The 21467-nt window shown below is 40.2% G+C and overlaps 1 protein-coding gene across 1 annotated transcript; it reads left to right on the top strand.

Annotated features, from left to right (window-relative positions):
- The first annotated feature begins 838 nt into the window (after positions 1-838).
- Positions 839-21212, top strand: dhx38 (DEAH (Asp-Glu-Ala-His) box polypeptide 38). The gene is made up of 27 exons (XM_072380571.1): positions 839-1109; positions 2892-3223; positions 3486-3673; positions 3978-4130; positions 4224-4386; positions 5231-5349; positions 5440-5516; positions 5616-5771; positions 5919-6080; positions 6394-6501; positions 6753-6874; positions 6986-7123; positions 7251-7437; positions 9048-9233; positions 9411-9551; positions 9896-10006; positions 10237-10353; positions 10456-10563; positions 10677-10789; positions 11653-11861; positions 13741-13895; positions 16006-16161; positions 16466-16600; positions 17044-17169; positions 17267-17362; positions 18325-18446; positions 20204-21212. The coding sequence occupies exons 2-27, from the start codon at positions 2892-2894 to the stop codon at positions 20283-20285; spliced, it is 3762 nt and encodes a 1253-aa protein (XP_072236672.1). The 5' UTR covers positions 839-1109; the 3' UTR covers positions 20286-21212.
- Positions 21213-21467: the final 255 nt, after the last annotated feature.

Raw genomic sequence — 21467 nt, 5'->3', positions numbered from 1 at the left:
AACAGAAAATTTGTACTGCATAAACTTGAAACTGTAAGTGCAGATGACTGCAAATAGAAATGTTGTGTACACATGTCTTTGCAATGTAAATCAACATTTTGGTGGACGTGCAAAAAAACTGTATGTTAAGACAAGTGGATGGAATGCATGACAGAAAGAATTCACAAGATGAATTCACAAGATGTTTTTGATAAAAACACAATGTACCAAGTGCAACACTGTGTTCCCTTGTGGTGAATATAGTGAATGATTACCAGAGCTGAATGAGATGTTTGAAGTCTAAATGCTGTCGCTGCAAAAGTCATGAAGAGAGCAGGATGGATTATCCGCTTTTTGTGGTGGGAGCTACTGCTTCTCATTAACTTAAAAATCTCCAGATTCTGACCCATAATGTTTCCAGCCCCCTGAATTCACCTGTTTGGTTGAGCCTACTGGCATATCTTGTACATTACTGATGCTACTAATCTCCCACTTGTAAACGGCATCTGTGTTGGTCCTCCAGTCCAGTCTGTCTTTCAAATTAACTGCAAAGTACTTGTTGCGATTTCCATCTGCAACTCCATCCTCTTCACTTATGATATTAATTGGCTTTGACACAGTTCTTATCTGCTGAAAGTGACAATACATTCTTGAAATCATAATTTACCAAGGAACTTTGAAACAAAAACTGCGATAAATGTTATGCATTTTGTTATGTCCTCAAGTGAAAGATCTTATTCAATTCCTTCATTGTAATTTTTAAAAATGATCTAAAGGCGGCAGCAACGCGTCTTTACTGCATATTTAAAAAAAAAAGAGAAGAAGAAGCAGCAGCAGCAGAAGAAGAAGAAGAAGAAGAAGAAGAGGGGAATTGTGGGATTACAATGGCCGCTACCTTGTCTGTAAATATATGCGTCGTGTTTACGAAAGCCGCATTGAAGTTATTGCCCAAAACGTCATAATTCTTAATTTTCTGGTTTATTTTCCTGTTCATTGTATGTCATCAAATCTGGACATCCATGTGAGAGTTTCTGGATACTAGACTCAGAGACACGCGGGGTTTTTGCGGAGTTTACCGCTTTTGACAGAAACAACTCCCGGAGAAGCTAGTGTTAGCCCCTCAGACTGAGGTATGTTAAGACAATTTACCTGTTATTTAACCGGTCAGATTGATAGCAATTTATTTCAGATGCTATTTTTGGGTTAAAGATAACTACCCGAACTTACACATGACTTTGTCTAACACATTATAACAATGTACATCGGTAATTTATGGTACTTCACTGAAATTTAACCTCAGTTACTTATTTAATCAGTTTACTGAGGAAAACACAATGGCAGTAAAAATATAAATACTGTGAGCTTTGTCAGAGTGTAACCTGGGAGTAACGACTATATTATTGGTGGTCCTAAAAGGTCCCTTTATTTTATGGCCCACAGTGACTTTGACAAGTTGTCCATAGAGAGGGTATTTTCACTCAGCATAGAACTGTAATAGATCATTAGCAATGACAAATATCACAATCATGGCAATGATTTGAAAAAATATATTGATAACTATATGCCCTTCGGACTTTTCTATATACACAAATTGTCACAGGCATCATTGATCACAATGAAACATGGTCTCTCGTGGCCATCTGAAATATTGTCACAACCCAGGCAGGCATGAAAAGTGAATATCTTGTTAATGATTGTGATGGAGTTAAATAGTTTACTAGTCGTGTACTGTGCATCCTCTGGTCCAAGTTTTCCCCCAGACTTCCCATTGTCACAGAAGTATATTTGTTTGTTTAGTTCCATCATTGTAGTATCTTTACAATGAAAAATAATCTTTAGTGTGCGAAACATGAACTCAACTGAAGGTGGAAAAGTTGCATTCAGAATCCACAAGGATTTATTTTTATTATCTCCCGCAAAGTGCTGCTTGTTATTTTAAGACCCTTACATTCATCTGACGTAGCTATGACACAAAATTCAAATTTAATTTCACCGATTAACTTCTTTTTGTGAGAATATTCTGATGATGGACACGTGGTTTACAAATTGTGTTTTGTGTACTGTTTCCATTTTTTTTCATTTCATTCGTCCTACATGTTGTGGAAAAAAATGTTAACCCCATATTCAATATGTTTAGTAGAAACACTACTGTCATGGTGACCAAAATGTTAGTGAAACTATAAAGGAAGAGATATGCAAACACTACATGAGCAGTAGTGAGGTCAGCAAAAATGACTGAGGGCTTGTTTGTATCATATGCCAAGTTAGTAATCATTGTAGTCAATAACCATTGTAAACCATTGGTTTATAGTATCATTATAGAGTTTGTCTGCTCTTAAATGTGCAGGTTGTGAAGTAAAGAAGCCTGCTGCTTCCACACTCCTTATCTACCTTATTTGAATGCTTTTTAGAAATTTGTCTTTGTGGGGAATTGTGGAGGTACCTGCCATTAGGTTGCTCTCTATAACTTGTTAGCTGTTTGGTTGTTTCTATGTAAAGTAAATAACTGAAATTAAAAAAAAAATGAATGGAACCAGTTTTTGTTATCATAGCAGATAAAGACAAAAATCTAGCTACCTACTTTGTGTGTAGGGTGGGAAACTGACGCTATCTAAAAAAAAAAAATACTCATGGCTGATATGGCTTTTTCAGCAGAGGACAGGCATTCAAAGAGATGTCATTGAAAGGGTGTAAACGTAGCAATTCAGCTGTATTAAACAGTGTTTAAGAAAAAAGTGGAAAAGGGAAAATATTACTTTTTTAAGAAATCATTTTCGCTCTGCTGCTAGCTGGTGAATGAAGAGGATTTTGCAACCGTGGTCGTGTTTTTCTAAAAATATTGATTTTCAATAGCAGCATTTAAGTCGTCTGGCCAATTTTCACCCTTTCTTCATGTGCTTATCTGCCCTCAGATGATGGATGATGATGATGTGTCCATGCATAGGCTGGAAGGGGCTAATCCAGCCGCTCAAGTTGGTGGACTCATAGTGAAGAAGAAAAGTGATGCTGCGGAACCTCACGTGTTTCGGGCACCCACACCTCGCACATCTTTGTTGGGCTTGGATCTTCTGGCTGCACAAAAAAGGAAGGAGCGTGAGACTAAGGAAGTGGAAGATTCTAACGATGATGACAGAAATAGGAAGAAGTCAAAGGTTTCCTCTTACAAGGACTGGGAGGAAGGAAAAAGTGACTCTGGGTCTGATGAAGAAGACGACGATAAGGATAGGGGAGCTAAGAAAGAGAGGTAAGTTGTTAAGTGGAATTTCTCTTGATATACCAACAAATCAAAACAAACGTCATCTGAATGCACTTAAAATTTGCAATCGATTATGGATAATGTATGAAATTGTGTGCAAAAGTTTGAAGTGATTTACATTTTTTTCTTGGATTTGAAAGTTTGCATTTGTAAATACTGAAAAATCTCTTCTGCGAGAAAATATGAATGGACTTTTCTTCAGATATTGATCAGCTCTTTTTTTTTTTGTTTGTTTTTCTCCTGTTTCCAGGAAGTATCGTGTGACTGGGTCTGAGACACCTTCCAACCCCGGAGGGGTCAGCGAAGAGTTCAGACGCAGGCACCAGCAAAGGGAGAAAGACAGGCGTGAACATGGAGTCTACGCCTCCTCCAAGGAGGACAGGGATAGAGATAAAGAAAGGAGCAGAGACAAGGGGAGTAAGCGACGGGGTGAAAGAGGTAATTCTTCGGATTACTCACGTTATTAGTTTTGTTGTTCTAATTTAGTTTTAATGAAGGGAGAGTTTTGGGTGTGGTCCAGTGTGGCACATAGGAAAAAAAAAAAAGTTGACACCTTTGAGTTTTTCAGCTATTGACAGAACATGTAGTTACATTTTGGAAATGGGCAACTTGTGATGAGCACACGGTTAATTATTCTTAATGGAAGTGATAAAACTATGTGCTATGAAATGGATTGAGAACTGAAAAGGAAAGTTTGCTGGATCAACTCAAGCAAAAGTTTCTCCTTATCTCCGTCCATTAGATGAGCGAGAAAGCAGCCATGGTCGTGGCAGCGGCAGCAGCCGGTTGGAGCGCAGTGAGAGGAGTGAGCGCTCACAGAGAGACGGATGGTCCGATCGTATCAGCCGGGGGAGTAAGAGAGATGAACCAGCATCACCAAAGCAGCATCCGAGAGGTTAGATTGTTTGCCTTGTTAATGTTTTTTTTATGCTTTTTATACAGTTTCCTTGCTTAATTGTTTGACTTAAATGAACGTATTTCTATGTAGATTCTTTCACACCTTCCCGCTCCAACTGGGAAGAGGATGATAGTGGTTATGCCAGTACAAGGCATTCCCAGTGGGAGTCTCCATCCCCCTCCCCATCTCACAGAGAGTCAGATCGCTCAGAAAGAGGCCATCGCTCCGGTCGAGAGAGTGAGAGGAGGGACAGGTAAGAAACTGTCATTCATCTTAGGCTGTAATTTAATCCAGCTGTGATGTCTACAGGACATACGTTTATATGTAACAGCAGTTGGTGTTTCGAGATGCTTTTATTTTGAAATGTATTTTCGTTGGTTGAGGGGTCACATAATATCAGGTCAGTGAGATCAGGAAATGCAAGGAAAAAACATGTCAGATCGTCACATGAATCCAGTCGCACCCTCAGGAAAGGACTGATAAGTTAATGTCGCAGGTTGTTTATTTTGACTATGTACATCTTTAAGTTAATATATTATGGGTTATTTGATTAAAATGTAGCAAATACGTTGAGGTTAAAAAGCATTTTACAAGTCAACTATGTACAAGATAGGGTAGTTCATGTCTTGGTATATAGTACAGTGATAAGTTGTAAAAGAATGACACAAGATTTGCTTTGTATTTTATTTTTATTGCGGAGTCACCAGTAACTGTCCCTGATTACAACTACTCTCATCTCTTCATTTTGAGTGGAGTTTAGCTTGGTGTTTAGTCTGCAGCTCTTACACTTTGATCAGAACACTAAACCAGCTGACCCTCAAAGATTTTTATTTTTGCATAAACCTAAAATTGAACTGTGATAAGTCACAATAAATAATCCTGATTATTCGGAGCATGTATAAGGATCTATAACTACCATTTATGTTTTGTTTTTTTTTGTTTGTTTTTTTGACACCTTTGGTTTTGTAATATTGCCCAATTGCCTATTGTTGTGATGTAAATCCCTTCTCAAATCCTGTCTAGGTTACTCTTTGCATTTGATGTGAAATCAATAATAGCCAAGAAACTAATGCTAAATTAATCTGCTGTGATTTTAGATCTGTCAGAGGTCGTTACCCTGACGACACACCCCTGCCTACCCCGTCCTATAAGTACAATGAGTGGGCCAACGACAGAAAGCATTTGGGTTCCACACCTCGTTTATCACAAGGAAAAGGTACTCTTTAAAATCAAGACTGTTGTTACTGTTATGCAAGATTTAAACACACTGCATTCTGTAACATTCCCTGCTTTGTTTTTTCTTCAGCTAGGAGAGAAGATGGTGAAGGAGGCATTATGTTTGACGATGCAGAAGAGAAAGACCAGTGGGAGGAGGACCAGAAGGTATCACTCCTTATACCTCATTCATACCTCACAGAAACTCTTAAGTCTTTGTTAATAATTAATGTTGCTTCTGTCTTTAATTGTTTCCCTGAATTGCAGCAAGCTGACAGAGATTGGTACATGATGGATGAAGGCTATGATGAGTTCCACAACCCTTTCACTTCCACCTCTGATGATTATGTGAAGAAAAGAGAACAAATCCTTCAGAAACAGACTCAGAAAAGAATATCTGCCCAGAAGCGACAGATTAATGAGGTACAACCACAATGTTTTATATTAACCTTATCAGAATCGCATGCACAGGCATGCAATGCGTTTTTTGTACTTATCCTCAGTTCGCCTTACCGCAGCATAGTTTAAAGTGGACATTATCCCTCTAACAAATTGTGTTTCTTCTCTCAGGATAATGAGCGGTGGGAGACCAACCGTATGCTGACGAGTGGTGTGGTGCAAAGGTTGGAGGTGGATGAGGATTTTGAGGAAGACAATGCTGCTAAGGTTCACCTATTAGTCCATAATCTGGTCCCTCCCTTCCTTGATGGAAGAATAGTCTTCACTAAGCAGGTAAATAACAACCAGTTTATGATAGAAAGCCTTTAGTCGCAAGGTTTTTAATGTCTTAAATGTCATATTGACGTAAACTTGATTCTCTTCCAAGTGCACCTCCTCTGCTAATAAGCACAACACACCTAACTGGCACCTTCTTGGCACTTCCTTACTCATTACTCTTGTAGTCTGTCTAGGTCAAGATTTCTTACTGTACTAAAGCTTGAATGTTGTAGTAAATGCAATGTTGTAATAAATGTGAATGTCACCACTGTATGTATGGAGCTTATGATTGAAATGTTTGTATGTGTGCGTTGGGTTTCCCTTTCAGCCAGAGCCTGTTATTCCTGTGAAAGATGCTACCTCTGACATGGCCATCATCTCTCGAAAGGGCAGCCAGCTTGTCCGCAAACATCGTGAGCAGAAAGAACGTAAAAAGGTAGGCTGGATCTGCAACTATCATCCAACTGGTTTACAAAAGATCTTTGTCGCTATTTGTAGGCTTTGTCGGTGCACTTCTGCTGATGTGTCAGTGCTTTTTTTTTTTTTTACATAATCGCAGTATCTGTTTGTTTGATGCCAATTTTACTGTAAACCACCATCTCTGTGGTATTGTTGTCCCATGTTTAGTTACAGGGTGCAGCTTTAATTTTCACAGTCATTGAATTAGTTGGGAAACTCTGTTTTCAGGCACAGCACAAACACTGGGAACTGGCAGGCACCAAGTTGGGTGATATTATGGGTATCAAGAAGACAGAGGACGAAGAGCCTGGTGGCAAAGCGGTGGGCGAGGATGGCAAAGTAGATTACAGGTGACCAGACTGCACTGTTTCTTTTTCAAACTCCTAAACTCATGCTACCGTTGTGCCAGTTGGCTTGAATTGCCATTTACATTTATTTTTATTTTTTTTCATGCTTTATAGAGCCGATCAAAAGTTTGCAGACCACATGAAAGAGAAGACTGAGGCCAGCAGTGAGTTTGCTAAAAAGAAGAGTCTTCTGGAGCAGAGACAGTACCTGCCCATCTTTGCTGTCAGGCAGCAACTTCTCAACATCATAAGGTACCGATCAAAGGCTACGTTCACTGCTCTCCTTTAATCTTATTTCATTTAGATTTTTACCCCAATAAAAGGTGCTTTACATTATATTGAAAATCAACTGTTAAATAGTGTTTTCTTCAATCTGCAGGGACAACAGCATTGTGATTGTTGTTGGGGAGACGGGCAGTGGTAAGACGACCCAGCTGACGCAGTACCTGCATGAAGATGGTTACACACGCTACGGCATGGTGGGCTGTACTCAGCCCCGAAGAGTGGCAGCGATGAGCGTGGCCAAGAGAGTCAGCGAGGAGATTGGCACCAACCTTGGAGAGGAGGTGAGACAACCAGCTGGTACAACCAAGCAAATTGCAACAGGGAGTAACAGTTAGGTACACCTAAAATGAATTTACCTCCGACAGATGTGTGCATTGAAAGCTACCTGATAATGGCATTTACTGTTGCCGTTGTAAATGTGCGTTTTAATTCTTTATTTTAGTTTTTTAGTTACCTTTTGTTTTAGTTTATATTAAAAATACATAAAAAGAATTCAAAATAGTGTGTTTGTTTTCAGTTTTGTCGTTCACTACATTTTAATATACAGCTGCGGTTTTCACTCTTACTGTTTTCTCGATTGTTAATTCTATACTCGAATGTTAAATCTTCTTTTTCCTCGTAAGTCACTTGAGATGAAAAGCCTATCCCAGCTGCCATTGGGCAAGAGGCAGGGAAGGTACACGCTGGACAGGTCGCCAGTCCATCACAGGGCCACACAGAGACAAACGAGACAAACAACCATTCACGCACAGACTTGCACTGAGCTCTCAGTTTAGAATCGCCAGTTAGCGTAACATGCATGTTTTTAGATGGAGGGAGCAAGCCGGAGTAGCTCGAGAGAACCCGCGTATGCACGGGGAGAACATGCAAAGTCCACACAGAAGGGCGGTTTGAGGGATCTTTTTTTATTTATATTTTTAGATGTGGGGTTGTGTGTAGTACTGATGAGTGGTTGGTGCTTTACTCGTGGTGGAAAGCGGTCAGAGTGCTCTCAGGTTGCAGAATTCTGACAGGAGAGCTAAACTAAGAGCTACTCAGAATGGAGGCACAGAAGAGAGAATTTTCACGGTGTAAAACGACTCAGATTACAATGATATTGTCGTGGGTTGAGAGCTGAAAAGTGAAAGGAAAGTTGCTCATTTTGTCTCTATTTTCAAAACCACAAGCATTCATATTGCTTTGTGTCATTGATTAAACAGTGGCTGCCCGGTGTGTCCTGCAAGCGATCAGCTGTGACTCAGTCACAGTCGCTGTGGCTCACAAAATAGTGACAAATTGAATAACTATCTGATGAAAAAGTGACGCTGTGTTAAACTTGCTATTTATAGCATTATCTGAAAGTTTCTGTTGTTTTAGATGGTGAAAATCCACTCCTGTGGCCCTGCTCTGAGTAGCTCTTAGCTTAGTTCTGCTATCAGAATTCCTCCCTGATGTTCCAAACTTAAACTGCTGTGTAAGCAGACTGACTACACTATACACAACCCCTCTTTGGGAACAAACAAACAACAAAAAAACCCTCATCCCTTTAATAACGTGAATGCTGGTCTTTATTTTCATGTTTAAAAACAACTGTGTTAAGTCTGTGGACGGGGTTTGTGTAATGAATTGTTTAAAACGGCTGTTAGAGGATTTACAATTCAGTCTGAGGATCTCTTCCCAATGCACAGCAGTCATAGGCTGTGTAACACTGCCATCATGTGGGCAAAAGAAAAACAGAAGGAGTGTTGGGGATCTGGCTTTGTGGATTAAATCAGGAACATCTGTAGTAAGAAAGATGGGAGTAAATATGCAAAATTTCTTCTGCAATTTGTAGATTTTCTTTTTCTTTATTTGCCGTGTATAAATAAATTAGACAGTCATTTTTTAAAACCAAATTTCTCTTCTCCTGCAGGTTGGATATGCAATTCGTTTTGAGGACTGCACATCTGAAAAAACGCTGATTAAGTACATGACGGATGGAATTCTGCTCAGGGAGTCTCTGCGGGAGTCAGATCTGGACCACTACAGTGCTGTTATAATGGATGAAGCTCACGAACGCTCCCTTAATACGGATGTGCTGTTCGGGCTGCTGCGTGAGGTCAGCATATAACTAACTGTACCAAACTAACATCTGTGAAATATACTGTAAGATAATTATTTATGGGATTTGCTATTTTTTTCTGCCTCGTGTCTGCTGATGCGTCCTCTTCTGACTCCAGTGTGAATACTCGGGTGTGAGGCAACCTCTTGACTCCTTCTTACTGCTTCTTGCCAGGTTGTGTCTCGACGCACTGACTTGAAGCTCATTGTTACCTCTGCCACGATGGACTCAGACAAATTTGCAGCATTTTTTGGCAACGTGCCCATATTCCATATTCCAGGAAGAACATTTCCAGTCGACATCTTGTTCAGCAAGGTATGTTAATGTCATATCATCACCTTTTCTCTCTGTTATACCTGAAACTTATACATTTTATCATACACTTCACCTCATAAAGGAAGAAGTGAACAAATTAGACACTTTGTCATCTTATATTGTAAATGTGTTTGACCATAAGTTTGTGTTAACAGTGGTTGATAGTTTCAGCTCATCACCCTGCTTTCATTTGCCTGATTATAAAGATTACTTTGATTTGTGAAGCGATGTTTACTCTACTCTAGAATCTGAGTTCATGTTTTTTAAAAATGCTTTATGTTTTTTTGTAACATCATTTTAGAGTCTTTTGTTTTGCATTGACTGATTTCTTGCGTGTTGTGCAGACGCCTCAGGAGGACTATGTGGAGGCTGCAGTGAAGCAGGCCCTGCAGATCCACCTCAGTGGGATGGCTGGAGACATCCTCATCTTTATGCCTGGACAGGAAGATATTGAGGTCAGTTAGTTGTGTTCTGTTAAAATTATTATTATTATTATTTTAAGGGTTAAGTAAGAGTTGTAAAATTTTTAAATAAAAAAAATTTTTTAGGAAGTTGAGACATTGTTTTTGGCCGTTTGCTCTGAAATAGACGGAATACAAAGTCTTTCACACACTGGCTACATCACATCGAAATGGCACGCATCTGCTTTATTGCGAGTCCACTGTATTTCATCCCGTCTCTGCAGGTGACATCTGATCAGATTGTGGAGCGTTTGGAGGACTTGGAGAATGCTCCTGCTCTGGCTGTGCTGCCCATTTATTCACAACTTCCATCTGACCTCCAGGCCAAGATCTTCCAGAAGGTTAAAATCAGTCACTGCATATTGCATATTAAGTACTGTTGTGCTGAAGTAGTATGTAAGTACTGACTTCTTCTCCATTTGCTTTGTTTCATCCTCTGCAAGGCTCCAGACGGTGTGAGGAAATGTATTGTTGCTACAAACATCGCTGAGACGTCCCTCACTGTGGATGGAATCATGTTTGTTGTGGATTCGGGATACTGCAAACTTAAGGTTCTAGGAGTTTGCATGTATTTTTTAAGTTGGGTGCAATTTCAAGGCTAACCGAAGTCATTCCTGTTTAACTCAATTTTTTTCTTTTTCTTTTTTTCTCTTCATGTTATCAGGTTTTTAATCCTCGCATCGGCATGGATGCTCTCCAGGTTTATCCCATCAGTCAGGCCAATGCCAACCAGCGTGCTGGCCGAGCAGGACGTACAGGACCGGGGCAGTGTTACAGGTGGGCCTGTGCTATGAGTGTTAGTTGGAATCCGTGGGTAGTTCACTAAAACGTTTAGATTCCTGCATCTGTCGATACTGAGAGTGATCCTAAAACAGGAAGGATCTTCTCTGTGAAGCCTTCTCAGAACTGGTATAACCTGTGTTAACTGTGTTCATTCTGTCCTGGGAATGATCCTCCAACTTAGATATAGTCCTGACTTCACATTTACAGATAAAGCACATAAATTGGATGTTTCTTTTCAAAAATATAACTGTATTCGTTACTATTTCATGCTTCCTAGACGGTGAGAGTTGGGAGGAGAGAGACGGCAGGACTTTAATCTTCCTGAGATTGTTTTCAGTTTACCTCTGTTTATGGCAGGAAAATGTTTCGCAGTAGATCCTGTCACAGATTTTTCTCGATTCCTCTCTCTTTCGCCACATTAACTTAAACAGACAGAGACGCATGCATTGTGTTGCATTTTGCATTCCCAATGAGCTTTTGAAAAGCCCACATATTTCTGGGTAAATCCTGCCCACCTGCTGCTATAGTAGTCTTTGAAGAATTGGTTTTGCAGCAGCTTTGCACTGAGCACACTCAATGTCTTTTGAGTAGCTGTGAATGCATACAGAGTGGACGATGAGTCGCATTGGTGTGCTCAGCTTGCACAAAGAGTTCCCCACTCGCATACCCTTTTTATCTGTGCGAGCCGGCACTCTGATACAAGCCCCAAACCTTCTTATGTGTTTAAATCATTTAAGAATAAGACCATTCTTTTCTTTGCTTTAACTTTGGCTTATGGTGTCCTCTGAACAAATTATAGCGTTATCATAGCATATCATTATGTTTGAATCTGTCTCTGTTGCCTTATTTCCACCCAGGCTATACACTCAAAGTGCCTATAAGAACGAGATGCTGACCACCACCATACCTGAAATCCAGAGGACAAACTTGGCCAATGTGGTCCTGCTGTTGAAGTCTTTGGGTGTTCAGGACTTGCTCCTCTTCCATTTCATGGATCCACCACCTGAGGACAACATGCTCAACTCCATGTACCAGCTCTGGATCTTGGGAGCTCTGGACAACACAGGTTGGTCATTCGAGCATCGCTGCACAAATGGGAAATAAATTTTTGATGAGTTTGCCTTATTAAGGGGCCCAGACTAGAATGCCTCTGGATGGAGTTGGACAGAACAAGTAAAAGAAAACATGTGCATTTCCCCACTGTGGGACTAAAAAAGGTTTATCTGATCTGATTTAATACTGACTGAGGTTTCCACAGTCACAAAGAAACTTAAAATGATGAACTTTTAAAACTATTTTCCAGGCTTGGTAAATAGTTGAATTGATTTAAATTGTTAGACATTTTTAAAAAGTTTAATATAATGTTTAGATATGCAAGCTCAAATTTCTTTAATTCTGTTGGTGAATGTTTTGGCACTAGTGGCCTTTATTCAAAAGTTGCTGAACAAGAAATGAGTGCAGACAGAGAGAGGAGATGATAGGCCCAAAGGGCCCAAACCAGCAATCGAGTCCAAGCCGGCAACTTTGGCCTCAGCCGAGTTCCGCAGCGCCCGGGTCATTTTTTTAATCAAAAAAAGAAATGTGGAGAGTACATCTGCTGGATCTTCAAACCACAGCGACTTTGCTTAAATGTAGAATAAGATATTGTTGTTTTCTAATGGCCAGACTTTGTTATCCTAAGTGCTGTGATGCAATGTAATAACAGTGCTTTGTGTTTAGAATATTTTAAGTGAATACACATGTAGCCGTAAATGATCTGCTTATGTTCTTTATAGTTGAGAAAGGTCGTGGAAATGACATTTTTGGTGCTTTAAATGTCATGGAAATGTTCAGATGTTTTGTCTTTAAAAAAAAAAAAACCGTGAAGGAGCCTCCTTTATACACAGTGCTTTGAAAATAGATACTTTCGGTCCAGTTTAAAAAGACCGTTTCCTATCAGCAGCAACCATCTTGGTTGTTTTCGATAGTGGTCTGTGATCCAGTTGCTCCCCTATGTACAGCTTTACTATGTCAAGCCTGCCTTTTATCGTTTAAACTGCTGTGAAACGGCCTGGTCTGGTCAAGTCCTCGTGAAATTTGGTTTGACGGTAAAACATTAAAATGATTCTACGGCTGATTTTAAATGCATTTTTACGTTATGGTAATTTCCACATATTTTATCCTCACTTTGTAACGTGAAACCATTTAGGAATTTGCGCACCAGTAAACACATTAATGTATTTATAATTTGGTATTTTAATGTGTTCTGTTAAAAAAATGTAAAGAAACTGATGCTTTATCCTCTTTAATTGCCTGCTGGCTGCTTACACTGTGCTGTACAGAGTAATAGCGACACCTTGAACGCAGAGTGGCTGCTGGAAAGGATGTTGCTCTGATGATGCAGACTCTGCAAACAGGCCTGGGAGAGGTAGTTGTGAGGTTCAGCCAGTGGAGTAATTGCCTAGTAACTGATCCTGTGTTTGATTTGACTGGTTTGGTCCCATTTCTAACTCATCCATAGCTAGATTCCAGGGGATTTAAGGATTTTGGGATAAGGAGGGACTTTTGATGATTCCCTGTATGGTGTGTTAACAGCAGATTATCTCTGATTAAGGCTTACCTGTTCCAAACTGGCTGCTCTGCTACTCTGCTTTTCCTCATCGTAAGCTTCTTAGACTCTTTCGTCTTATCATTTAAATCAGAAACTGCAAAGTTTTTGATCTCACTTTCTTTCTTTTTTTTTCCGCAAGTATTCCCAGCTGTCAGCAGTTCATTTTTCTCTCACACACAGAGACAGATAAATAAGTGTCACATAATAATGGCGTCTCCTTATGCCAGCAGGCTTTTGGTGGAAAAGAAGCTTATAATTTGTCTTCTAGCTCATCCCGCCTGTACTCGTCGCCTCCCATGTGCTTCTCTGTGTTACACATCTGACCTTGTAATTGCGTTTTCTTTTGTCCTTTCAGGTGCTTTGACACCAACAGGCCGTCTGATGGTGGAGTTCCCCCTTGACCCTGCCCTCTCCAAGATGCTCATCGTGTCCTGCGACATGGGCTGCAGTGCAGACATCCTCATCATCGTCTCCATGTTGTCTGTGCCCGCCATCTTCTACAGGCCTAAGGTATATGTTTTGTTTTTTTTTGGACCATAGTCAATATTTGTTCATTGAAGTAGATGTGGACAGGAAATGTGAAGGAAGGAGCAGGGGAATGGCATGCAGCAAAGAAACCAGTCAGATGGAAGTTTTCCCTCACCTGCCAGCAGATGAATGCTTATGCACCCTAACCGTTCAGACTTTTTTTTTTTGCATATTTGAATCAAAATAGTGTTTACAGTTAACTTTACTGTGCAGTGTCAGTACAAAACAGAGGTTAGTCTGCCAACCTCTTGGATATATTTTTTCAAAAATGTTTTTTTGATGTTCTAAATGTCGATCAATATATCAATGGTAATTTCACCATTTACACGTGTTAAGGTCTGCTGTTATTTTCACACAATATATATATATATATATATATATGTATATATATATATATATATGTATGTATATATATATATGTATGAAAAGAAGTCCTCCTCATAGAGCCACTGTTTTCACCTTCAGTTGTTGATACTGACAGCAGAGATGGAGTCCAGCGCTGTGTCTTTGTGTGCTTTTAAAGTGCAAGACTGCATCATAAAATCTGACTGACAAGTGAGTTGGTTAAAGTGGTGTGCTCTGCTGTGCCCTCACACACACATGCACTTCAACTCTGTGATAACCTCTGCTGCCAGCTCATCAGTTATGAGGCCTTACCTGCCTGGGATGGCGATGTGCAACAAAGGCTTCTAAGAACGGGCAGCGTGAAAAGGGCTACAGAGAATTCTCACCTGAATCTGCAGGACATCACTTTGTGAAGCCTTATAGTACTTTTTTAAGCAAACTGTTTGATTTCCAGCTCAAAAAGTATTGTTTTTGCTCTTAACCACCTTCATACCATTAATTTTGTCTGTAACTTTTTTTTTTCAGTAAAAAGCTTTGAAAAACAATTTAAAACAAACGGCAAACGCAGTTAGTTTGCTGCTTATATTTAAGAGCCAGATCATTCCCTGGAGAAAACTGAGCTTAAGAGTGACAGTTGCAGAGGAACATGATCTATTATTATTAATGGTGCTGGGCTGTAAAGTCCTAGATGACTGGTCGACTTATTAGTCGATACGTTCTGGATTGACCAAAATTCTGATTGGTCTATTTTTTGTTTTTTTGCCGTGTTAATTTCATACAGTCTGTGGTTAATTTCATCAGGAATTTCATCAAGTGCTAATGGGGGTGTTTCACAGGTAACAGCCTGTCTTCAGAGAACACCCCCCTTGTTTTCACTTTTTTGGATTAGCCCAACCCACTGGAGACGGGTAGACTGAAGAACGTCCACGTTATTCAGCGTCCGGTGGTTTTTGCTGAATATTTATTTTTATTTTGAGCGTTTCATTTACAGTAAGTCCTCCTCTACCATCCATGTCAAAGACATCGGCAGCGTGGCAGGATTTTACCAAAATAGAAAAAAAGTCGAATGCAAAATTTGCAAACAACAGTTTGCATATCACAGCTCTACTACAAACATGGTGTATCATCTAAAAACGGTAACATTTCAATATTATAGGCTATTAATATCATATTAAACATATTTCAATATTTTAGTCTCATAACCGTTTATTCGTGTTATAACTGCAGGCGAACTCGCCTGCATCAACGGCAGCATCCCTTTATTTTTCAGTAATGCACAGCTCTATTTCGTTTGCACTTGTCTCGATGTGGCATGTTTAATAAATCTAACTTTCCCTGAGTTGCCTTTTGTGTTTAATTGCCTTCTTGTGCTGATATCAGTATATTTTCGGCAATCATGGGCTATTATATTTCATCACACACCCCCCCGTCACACATTTATTTTGTTGATTACAGCCCTAGTGCTGCTTAGTGTCGGCTGAAAAATTGTCTGTGTCTAGTGTTTGCGGACAAATTAGTTTGTCATCTTCAAAGGTTATTAAACTCCGTGTGGCTGCTTTGGCTAAAGATGTCGCTGATCCTTGATTTGTGCTTTGGGCTGAGTGTGACTGCAGGGACTACGGGGAGTGGCTGACCATTTTCTGTACATATTGCTTCGATAGCATCTTTATGCTTTGGCTAAAGATAATTGTAGCTTTGAAAGTGTATAACCCCTCTCCTAAAAAGTTCTGTCCATGTCTCTTTGCAGGGTCGTGAAGAGGAGAGTGACCAGGTGAGGGAGAAGTTCTCAGTCCCAGAGAGTGACCACCTCACCTACCTTAATGTCTACATGCAGTGGAAGAACAACAACTACTCCAGCATCTGGTGCAATGACCATTTCATTCACACCAAGGCTATGCGCAAGGTCAGACTAGCACTGCTTCACATGTTCTCTCTGTCTATACCCTCTGGTATTTCATCGAAACGTGTCACTCCTTTTACACTTTTTTAACTCCAGCACTTAGAACTCCAGCGTATCAACATTACATGGAAACGATTTTTGCTTGTACTTTTTTCTTTATACATTACCTTACAGTTGAGTTACTGTAAGTGTGCTTGACACACGCTTACAAAACATGGAAACTTGTTATATTTTCTATACTTTGAGACGGACACATATTTTAGCACGTTTTGTGGTTCCACTTCTAATAAATGTGGTGTGTGTGCAGGTGCGTGAGGTGCGTTCACAGTTAAAGGACATCATGGTGCAACAGAAGATGAACCTGGTTTCCTGTGGATCAGACTGGGATATCATTAGAAAGTGCATCTGTGCTGCTTACTTCCACCAAGCGGCCAAGCTCAAGGTACTCTGCACTCTGAGTTTCCCTCAGTTAATATGTTAGGCCCAGTGGCGACTGGTTGTGGCAGATTTATAGCAACATAATTACAGAGTGGTGAAATATCCCCTCTGGCCTCACATTAATACAGCGCTAAAATCTGAAAGGGAATTTGAAATCATGACTATATAATAATGGTTCTCAGTTTGACTTATGAGTATCCAGCTAACCCAAGCAATCATAGTAATGTTGGATATACTATAGATTTATTTTCCTGCTGTCTAAGACAGGTTGAGAAGCCAATTAGCCCAGATGACCTGCTCTGTTTTGACCTTAAAGTGCACCCATAGAAACAGGCACAAATACACATTTAAACCTCAGCACACTACAACACCAGGGTCCTGTATTTCCTGTCCTGTAATTTAGAGTAGCTCATTTAATTTGTTATTTATGCATGTGTTTGCTCCCAGGGCATCGGTGAATATGTGAACGTGAGAACAGGCATGCCGTGCCACCTTCATCCCACCAGCTCCCTGTTTGGCATGGGCTACACACCCGACTACATAATTTACCACGAACTCGTCATGACCACTAAGGTGAAAAAGTCCCAACGTCTACAGAACTTTGATCGAGCAAAAACAATTGTTTTTTTTTCGGATGTTGCTGACCCTTAATTTGTGCTTTGGGTTATAGGAGTACATGCAGTGTGTGACTGCAGTGGATGGGGAGTGGCTGGCAGAACTCGGGCCCATGTTTTACAGCATCAAACATGCAGGAAAAAGCAGACAGGTAAGTCCGGTCAGGGCTGCTGCTTGGCCAGTGCTTCTTTGGCTCATTCGCAAAACAATTTATGTAAACAGCAATGGCTGCTTAATGTAAAGCTGGTTTCACACATGAACTCTGCAGAATAAGGTCTGGACATCAATCATAGTTGCCCCCTCTGCCATGTGTGAGATAGGAAAACATAGTCTGTGTAGGGCAGGACATTTCTTTGTTTTATTTAAAATCATCGTGGAAGGTGGACAAAGGTGCAGAATTATCCACAACATTGACTGTTTTAGGGTTTATATTCATTTGAATATGTCTGCAGCATTGAGAAGAATGTGAACACAATATACAGGCGGACAGAGAGGAAAAAATGAAGCAGCATCAGTCATCAGCACCACACATCAGACCCTCAGAATGAAGCAGTGTCTGCTCACCCCCCAGGCAGTTCATCCAAAAACTGATTTTGTTCTTGGACTTTGTTTTGAGACGGAAAAAGACAAAAGTATCCATAAATCCCTGGAAATAAGAAAGATGGTGTCAGTGTCATTCTGTCACATAAACTATCTTTTCTATCCTCATTGTCTACCCTCATCATGTTGTGACCATTTGCAACAATGATTCAAGACTTTCTGTGTGTTACGAATATTGTGACAAAAAAATGTATTTTTAATGTAACAATGCCGTCACACAGAAACACAGATCCATGTAGAAATGGAACTTCGATGTGGAAGAACTTGATTTTTCCTGCACTATTGGGGTGAACGAGAGCACTGACTACAGGCCAAACTGTGGTCAGTTTTAGCATCCACAGTCACTAATGCTTGACAATCCAATCCAGTTTGGGTCTCCTACATTTTATCTTACTGTTAGCAAAATAATTCATGGTTGAATCATTCTGCTGGTGACTGTGTACCTTAAGCATAGAAATAAAATAGGCATTACTGCTTTCTGTGCACCTTCATATGTTTGTCTTACTCTTCTAGGAGAACCGTCGGCGGGCCAAGGAGGAGATCAGCAACATGGAGGAGGAGATGGCCATGGCTGAGGAGCAGCTGCGTTCACGTCGAGAAGAGCATGAGAGGAAGAACAACACCGGCAGTGTTAGGTAAGTCAGCAATGCTTTCTTCTTTTTGATTCACCATTTAGGCTTCATCCATACAATAGTCCCCAGTGGCCCTAATTTTCTATACACAGGAAAGATTAGAAATGTTTAATTTACCTAGTCTGCTGCCAATCCATATCTCTACCGCTCCCTCCCTGTCCTTCTCTCCCACTCTCTCCACCCCACCTTTCTCACTCTTCATGATGAGCTTTTCTCACCTCTGGTCCCTCCAGACGAGACAAAAAGAAATAATATTGACTCCTGGCTGACCCCCATTACTGCAGCAATTTAAATTGTGCCACAGCAGAACAGAGAAAGGAGGCGAACGTTCATTTTCAAATTAGACCAAAAAATTAATTTCACACCCATCTGCAAGCTTCACGGAGAGAAATAAGGTTATAAAGACTGGTTTTAAAAGAACTTTTATTGTTAATTAATCAGCGGGTTTTATCTGTCTTGAGTGTAGTGTGACAGCTATGTTGAAAATAATCACACTCGAGGTATAGGATTAAGAATTAGATTTAAGTAAAGGAAGTTGGATGTGTGGTAATGAAGTTAAAGGCTCTCCTGGGCTGTGGCTGCCTTTGTCCTCTGTCAGGCCTCACAAGTATCTCCACTCTTAAGTGCAGTGTGACCAGGATGAAATATTTTATCGGGTTCGCCTTCATGTGCCAGCTGCTTATCACCCTTCTCCCTGCTCAGCAGCACACATCAGTGCTGTCAATTAGTAAATGGCCCAGTCACCTTTGTTGTGTATAGATTTAGAGTCAGGTCTATGGAAAGAGAGCGGGTGATTTTTGGGGGGGGTGTTCAACTTCAAGGACAATACCACAAGTTTTAGACCTGTAAATACAGTCGGGTATACTTTTGGCCGGGTATCGAACATAAATAATTTATTATATTTTTGATTGTCAGATTCTTACTTGTTGACATATACTGAGCATAGACACGTTTTGACAGAAATTGGTCAAGTTTAGATGAATGGAATTTCCGTAGACATACTTCTCATGCAGTTTCACCTCTAAAACGTGTGTTTGGGCTTCACTTACACTGAATCAACTTTAAACGTCTGAGGCCTACATGTAATTTCGTTGTTGTTGCTTTTAGACTTTAGACTATGTATGTGTTTATTTGTCTCAGGTGATGCCTTCATAATTGAAAAAATATATATATCACATTTTCAGGCATACAGCTATATTGATAAAAAAAACTTAGAATTGGTTGCAAATGGTCTGAAACATGCTAAACCAATGGAATAGATCTTTAAAAGGCAAACCCTTGAAATGAATGTTCTTTGTCCTCATTTTTGCTCACTGCTGTTGTTCTTACTAGCTGCTAGTGTATTGAGGAATGTGTAACAATTCTTCTGAAGTGAAAGGGAGACAAAAAAAAATGGGGGGTGCACAGTGACAGAAGGGGGTTATGGCCTTATGGTGTAATTGCTGCAGGTGTGTGTGAGCGAGAGGGAGAGATGAGAAGTGTGGGCAGTGTCAGTGTCATGTAATTAAAGATGATAGATTGTGCTGTCAGAGGCATCAGGCTGCACGTCCCAACACTCTTCACAGAGACAGTCTGTCTTTTCTCTCTCCTCCAGCCCTGCTGCGTTCATTCACATTCATTCTCATTCATTTTCTTAAACTGCAGCCAATTTCCTCATATAAAAATGTGTGACACTTGCTTTACAGTAAATGAATATTGTTTTATACACAGCAAATAAAACCTATGCCTACATCTGACTCCCCTCCCCACTGATCATTCAGGGCAGTGAAAATCTGCACCCCAGGAAGAAGAGAGGAGGCCCCGATGACACCACGACGCACACCAGCCCGGTTCGGACTGTAAAACTCACCTGATATGTTGGCTTCTTAGAAGAGTTTCTGTCATGCAGACTTTGACCACATCAGCACAAGCACATACTGTTCAGCTTCCAGCTGCCACTTGTCCCTCGACATCAACTGCAGTTCATGTGCATACCACTAGAGTGAGAGCTTGTATAAGGCACAAGGCTCTAACTGAAACCACACTGATAAAACGCCTCCCTTCACCTTCATCAGCCACAAGCCATTTCCACCATACGTACAAAGAAAATACAAGACTGTTTATTTTTATTTTCTTCTTTGTATATTCAGTATTTATGTGTGCTCAAACAAACATTTTGCAGATCATCTGTATAATAATTTTATCTAAGCTTGGAACTAAAGCTTAATTTTCTATATTCCTGACTGTATTGTCGACAGGCCTCTGAAAAATATTGATCTGATCTCATCGTTACTTGCCTTTGTGTCCATGCGATTACTTGTTCTTGTAGTGTAGTGTCTGGGACAGCTTGTGCTGCCTGAAGTGCTCCTTTACAGACTGAAGCACTACTCAAACTGTACTTGTGGCATAAGTGTGTACTGACTCTAGAGTTGGACTGTAACACGACGCACTCATGCAGGTTTAGGCAATTGACCTTTTTCAACTTTTTCCGTGGACCTTGTTCCAGCAAGGTAATGCACCGCAGCGCTGACTTCACCACGCTGGATTAAACCAATCGTCTGTTCTAGTTTAATGACCTCTGTGTTTCAAATCAGTGCAGCTTTTATCATAATTTTTACTGAGACAAACGTTTGCAGGTTGCTCTTTGTTTATACGCGCCCTCCTCTGCCCTCTCAGCATGATTACATTATCATGCAGCTTCAGATTAAATGTAGTGGATGTGTTTTGTCTTTGCTACATGGACATTTGCTTCTTTCAACATTTCATGTAAATAAAAAAAAAAAAAAAAAAAAAAAAATTTGGTCTTTTATTTTTTTTAATCTGTTGATATTGTAGCCACTAATGTGTTTTACAGCTGTATCATATGATTTATGAACACACATTTAAGGTAGTTTTGTTGTGGCATAAATCATAACTTAATAAATGAAAGCGATGCACATTTAGGCCATAAATTTTCCACATGGAGCTTCAATGGTTTCCATTATAGACGGAAGGGAGAGTAAACGGTGGTAGATGATTCTTTTGAAAGTCATTAGCTGAACACAT

This window comes from Leuresthes tenuis, unplaced genomic scaffold, assembly GCF_036924035.1.
Source record: "Leuresthes tenuis unplaced genomic scaffold, fLeuTen1.0.hap1 SCAF_2, whole genome shotgun sequence".
NCBI lineage: Eukaryota > Metazoa > Chordata > Actinopteri > Atheriniformes > Atherinopsidae > Leuresthes > Leuresthes tenuis.
This window is presented reverse-complemented; position numbering and strand designations above follow the sequence as displayed.

Excerpts from the sequence above, each read along its gene's own strand:
- dhx38 (XM_072380571.1), top strand. The coding sequence starts at position 2,892 with ATGATGGATGATGATGATGTGTCCATGCATAGGCTGGAAGGGGCTAAT. Across the intron at positions 4,387-5,230 it reads GAGAGTGAGAGGAGGGACAG|ATCTGTCAGAGGTCGTTACC; the intron begins GTAAGAAACTGT and ends CTGTGATTTTAG. Across the intron at positions 5,772-5,918 it reads AGAAGCGACAGATTAATGAG|GATAATGAGCGGTGGGAGAC; the intron begins GTACAACCACAA and ends TTCTTCTCTCAG.